Raw genomic sequence first — 6,102 nt, 5'->3', positions numbered from 1 at the left:
AGGATGAAAAAAACCTTGTGGTGATATGTTTTTATTCTGTTTTAACTGTTTCTGCACCTGGTTTTCCTTTTTGTTGGTAATTGATTTTATTTTATTGTGGAGGGAAGGCAGCATGGTATAGCCCAATCTTGTCAGATCAGAAGCAGGGTCAGTACTTGTAAGGAAGACCACCAAGGAAGATTCTGCAAAGGAAGATAATGGCAAACCACTTCTGCTTCTCACTTGCCTGGAAAGGCCCTTGTGGGGGGGGGGGTCACATACGTCAGCTGTGACTTGATGGCACTTTACACACACATTTTTATTTTATTATGGCTTTATTCTTTAAGCTATGGTGTGAACTACTCTGAGGATCCTTTAGGATAGTATGGCAGGGTATAAACTCAAAATATAAAAAACAAGAAAGTATCATTATGTGGGCGTGGTAATCATAATGGTATCCATTGTAGCCTATCCATAACTACTGGAAGACATGATTAGTCACAGATTGCCATAGAATGAACTGGAAAGCCACGATGAATCACAGCTTCCCAATGTACATATAGTAAAATTCATACATGAACGTTGGGCACAAATTATTATCTACAGGCAATTTTCAAGGTTTCCCCCCACCTGGATTGGTTTTCTATGCAAGAGAAACACATACGGTGACAGTGAGCATTGAAATCAGTCTATTTCTTTGTCTGAAACCCTCCCCTTCCATCTCCTTCTCTCTACATACAGAAATTTGCATTTGGAATTTACTGAGTACCCCAGAAGACTTACTGATTTGTGTGGTGATTATGGAACACTCATAGGGATTAAGAAATCCTGTTACTATAGGAAATACAACAGGAGGGAAATCATGTAACTTATTCATGTAACTTATCGGAACTCCTCTCACTCTCGTGTAGCTTGATTTTGACAATAAGGCTATTGTCTAACTGATGTCCATTAGAAAAAAGAAAACCCAGCAAAAATCTAAAATAAACATTTGGAGCAAACATTGCAATTCATTTCAGGTCAAGCATTTTTATATGACAATCATACAAAATATCACAAATTATAACAAACAAGTCATGCAGTTGATAAATTATTTAATACAAACAGATTCTTTCAGATGATATAAATATTCCACTGTACCTGGAGTTCCATACAAATCTTAATGTGCGATTAGTCATTTGGGTTCAAATGATTACAGATTTACTTAAAATGAGCTGTAGAAAGGCCACTCTCCTGTACAATTGTGCAAAATTTGCAAGACACTCGCAGTCAAAAATAAATTTGACGAGAAATAAACAATCCCTTGATCATTTCTCTTAGTCTCAAAAGCAGAAACTTTTAGTGCGGTGAAAAGTATAATAGCACATTCACTGAGTTATACAGGCTATAGGTAAGAGTTCAGCTTCTAAAAAAAGAGTTATAAAAGCTTTATATCATTTTCTTATGTGTTTATAGTTCACTAATCTGTATTTCCATTCCTTAATCACACAGAAAAGCCTAAATAGGTCACAGAGACATTTTTTGCTCACTCATGGCAAAAGTGAAGGTGCGGATACAGGGCAAAAATACATAATCTAGCATTTGCCTCTTACATCCCTTGCCAGGCACAGGCAAGTTTCATAACAAATGCATCATCTTCTGTAGCACTTGCTTTTATGGGATACTTGGCCCTTTAGTCTCAGGACTAATGTCCTTAATGCAGCCAACATGCTACTGCTAGTGTCCAGAGTGCCTGCTTGTCCTTCTGCCTTTAGAGTGGAGTGGAAGGAGAATGCACTGAAATTGACAAGGGGTTTGTCATGTTCAGTTGCTTATTTTGGCCTTGAATCAATGGCAGGGGTCACTACAGAAAGGAAGAGGTTATCAATTACCCTTTTTTTGATAGAAAGAGCATATGCATACTAATACTTGAGTGACAATTCTCATACTACATTTCTATTTTTAATGACCTCAATAAGCTTTTTCCTCTTCATCTCTGCAGCCCCACTAGTTTCAAGGCACAAACCAGAAACGGTCAAACCACCTTTTAATTTCAACTCTTTTGTCCTGAAATTGTTGTATGATTTAGCTTCAAAAAATTAATGGTGAAAAGAGAGAAAGGACACAGTTATGGTAACACACCGTCATCAAGTATATTACAAGTTATTCCACCAAACCAAGTGAGGCACTCCATTAGTTTTCACATGAAAGAACTGTGCCATTTTCCACTTGTGCAAGGAACTCCCCACCCCAAGAACTTAAAACCAGTACTTTAAAAACAAAACAAAATGGAATGACACTAGGGATTAAACATGAACATAATGGTCTGGATTCTTAGGAATGAATGAGTGAATGGTTTCAGTACTGGAAGAACAGTCTGTAATGAAATACCCCTGATTACAGTTTTGCTGCCTATATTCATGTGGCATACAATTGGTACTAAGTTAGTCTGGTTCTGCCCAGCCTACCTACTAACAAAAATTAAGTACAATTTAAAATATTTAATGTGGACTCTGAAAGATTACTGGTAATTTTTCTGCAAAAAAAAGAAAAGGAAGGAAGGAAGGAAGGAAGGAAGAAAAGGAAGGAAGGAAGGAAGGAAGGAAGGAAGGAAGGAAGAAAGAAAGAAAGAAAGAAAGAAAGAAAGAAAGAAAGAAAGAAAGAAAGAAAGAAAGAAAGGAAGGAAGGAAGGAAGGAAGGAAGGAAGGAAGGAAGGAAGGAAGGAAGGAAGGGAGAAGAAAGAAAGAAAGAAAGAAAGAAAGAAAGAAAGAAAGAAAGAAAGAAAGAAAGAAAGAAAGAAAGAAAGAAAAACAAAAAAGATTACCAGTTTGGAAAACAGATGAGTCCCTCTTGCTGTGTACCAGAATTTTCAAAATTTCTTAAGCTATTGAAAGTATTTGAAATAAGGACATTTTTTTTATTACTGCATTGACCCTTTGGTTAACAGTACCATTTTTTGTGTAACAGTAAGAAGTGATCAATAATACAGTCCAGTCATACATTTTTTAAAAATCTGTGCCAAAACTATAAGTACCCTTTACTTTCATATTAAATCTGCACTTCAGAATGTCTTTTACGAGACTAGAAAATGACGCTTTAAACTTTCAGCATAAGTTCAATATTTTTCTTACTCCCTGACTATTAGTTAAAAAGCAACCCTTACCACAGCATTATACTTTCCTCATAATTTATGAAAATACCTAAAAGTTTTCCATCAAATATAAAAGTTTAATTTCCACACTGGCCAAAACAAAGGCCACACTTTGAAAATGTAACTAAATAATTTACAACAATTATATACTATTTAATAGGAAACTGATAGACCTCCAGTAAAACACTGATTTCATGCCAGCTTTCTCCTTGATAAACCAGTGTAATCCTCAAAAATATACTCATTAAAATATTTTCACTGTTAAAGACACAGTCCAAAGAAGAAGCATGCATGCCACTTCAGCTTAAAATGTAACACTCTTTAATCGAGATAAACCCTCTTTAAGCAATGAGAACTGCTGCAGCACCAATCTCAAACAAAAATTACACAGTCCCCCCTCCCCCATATTGCTTCTTTGGATTGTGGCCAACATTTGTAAACATAAACATAAACTGAGCATCAGCAGCTTTAAAAGTATATCATGTTATATTCACACAATGACTACGGAAATTTAACTTCACTCCTATCAGAAACATTAAAATAGATTTCCTGTACGTTAATATAAAAGCTACTCTGTGCATTTGAGCAAAGGTCTGCGGTGCCACGAAGGGGCAAAAACAAAATCTGACCTTAGTTTTTTATACATGTGTTTCAATGTAGGATTGAGTATGTGCTAAAGAGTCTAGAAGAGCATCAATTTCATCAGAGTCATTTACAGGGTCCTCTGTGGGATTGTTCTGAGAAATATCCAGGAAGAGGTCAAGGTACATTTGTTTCCAGTCTTGAAAATCTTTAGATGTCAAGGCTGGATTATCCAGGACTTTATCTATGATGGCTACTTCTTCTTCTCTGGCCTAGAAAAAAACAAGTCAAAGATATCAAATAAAACACACCCATGGCAATTCAGAACAACTTTCCCCCTTAGTATTCAGTGGAGATACGGCATCATATTCTATTTATGGTGCCCATTTTTGTATTAATATCCAGATAATTTCCTTGTAAAACAAGTACAGAGTTTCCAGCTGTGTACTCTTTATTGGCTAAGAATTTGTGTTTGGTGTTTTGGTCAGCTGAACTGTTTCTTCTGTATTTATTTTTTGTTTTACATAACTTTATTTTACAAAATTTATATCTCGCCTTTCTATCCTCATAAGGGCCACCAAGGCAGCTAACAAATTAAAACATACATAATAAAAACATATTTTAAAACATTTAAAACCAACCAAAATAAACAAGCACACGATTGAAACAATTAAGACCACAGAAAAAATATATATGGAAACATAAAAACAACATTTAAAACATTTGGTAGGAGGTGGGATTACAAGGGCCATTTATGCAGGGTCAATTTTGATGCTTGCTCAAAGCTCTTTTTTAAAAAAGCGACCTTTAAAATGCCTATTCACGGTCCCAATGCAAAAGGAGAAATTCCACCCCCCACTCACCTGCTCCTTCGTTCCTGTTTGCATTGCCATTAGCAACTGCCATGTGCATAGCTAACTCGCGGCTGTGATTTTGAATGGTTCCTTGAGGGGATTCTTTGCAGCGGGGGCAGAGCAAACACAAAAGGTCGCGTTAAAGGGGCTCTTAAGAAATGTGAAGCAGGTATGCACCGGCTTCGCAGTAACTTCCTGAATGACTGTTCAGCATGAAAAACTCAAAAAAATATGCGGGGCAATTCAGCCTGGAACGTGCTGCTAATTACCAAGCATAAATGGCCCAAGGGAATGGCAAATGAAACAAAACAGTCTTCACCCCTGGCAGAAAAGGGCATCAGAAGGGGACAGACAAATCTCCCTGGGGAGAGAATTCCAGAGTTTTGGTGCCATGACTGAGATATCGTCCCTATGACACACTCCACTCAACATCCTACCACAGCATTCTGCACCAATTGAAATTTCCGAAGACTTCTCAAGGGCAGCCCTATGTAGTGTGTAGTGCAGTAATCTACTCTAGCTGTAACCAGGGCACCTCCGTGGCCAGATCTTTTCTGCCCAGGCAAGGCTGCAAACAGGCTAAACAGTAGAAGCTGGTAAAACACACCTCAGCAGCCATCTGCTTATCCAGCACTAGGCCCGGGTCCAAAAGCACCCCCAGACTATGGACCTGTTTTTTTCAAGGGGAACGCGACCCCATCCAGAGTGGGTGACACTTTAAATCCTGAGTCAGACCTTCCATCTACCAGTAGCACTTCTGTATTGTTGGGATTAAGCTTCGTTTTATTAGTTTGCATCCATTCCAAAACTGCCTCCAGGCACCGGTTCAGGGTTTCTATAGCCTCCCTGGAATCAGCAGGAAACACTAGATAGAGCTGAGTGACATTCGCATACTGGTGACAACACACCCCAAATCCCTGGATGACTTCTCCCTGTGGTTTCAAGAGAGCATAGGGGATAAGATGGGACCTTGTGGGACCTCAAAGGCAAAGGGCCTGAATGGCAGTCCCCCAGTACCACCTCCTTGCGCAGGGGGTTGGACTTGATGACCCTGGTGGTCCCATCCAACTCTATGATTCTATGATTCCTAAAACCTACCTTCCAGGTAGGGCTGGAACCACCACGGAACAGTACCTGCTACTCCCAGCCTGGAAAGGCAGCTCAGAAAGATAGTTGAGATGACCAACTTCTTAAGTTGGAGTTGTCAAATGGCTATGTGCGTGTGTAGGAAGAAGGGAGAGATAGAGGAAGACAGTGAGGAACTGTGGGGTGGAATCAAATCAATGGGCATCAGGGATTTCCTTGTATCGGTTGGCTTTGGTGTGGTTGGTGTTTAGTTAATCCCAGGGCATTTCTAGCTTCTCCTTGGCTGTTACATGGTAGGACATGTATTGGCAAAACAGAATTCTGCTCTACAACAGAAATCTGGGAAACCAGACAAAATCACTTAATGGGGTAGATATTGGCTAGTTACTGGAAACACCTGGAGGTCTGTCTCTATGATTCCAGTAGTAATAAACAGCATTTTGAATTCTGTCACATTATAGTACAGGATGT

The 6,102-nt window shown here is 38.7% G+C and overlaps 1 protein-coding gene across 5 annotated transcripts in view; it reads right to left on the bottom strand.

Moving 5' to 3' along the window:
- Window positions 1–3,747: 3,747 nt before the first annotated feature.
- Window positions 3,748–6,102, bottom strand: part of CNKSR2 (connector enhancer of kinase suppressor of Ras 2) — a 227,681-nt gene continuing 225,326 nt past the window's right edge. For all 5 annotated transcript variants that reach the window (XM_056861670.1, XM_056861672.1, XM_056861671.1 and 2 more), the window contains one exon: window positions 3,748–3,963. In XM_056861670.1, coding sequence (XP_056717648.1) covers window positions 3,748–3,963 — 216 coding nt within the window. The remainder of the gene's footprint in view (window positions 3,964–6,102) is intronic.

Source organism: Euleptes europaea, chromosome 16 (assembly GCF_029931775.1).
Source record: "Euleptes europaea isolate rEulEur1 chromosome 16, rEulEur1.hap1, whole genome shotgun sequence".
NCBI lineage: Eukaryota > Metazoa > Chordata > Lepidosauria > Squamata > Sphaerodactylidae > Euleptes > Euleptes europaea.
This window is presented reverse-complemented; position numbering and strand designations above follow the sequence as displayed.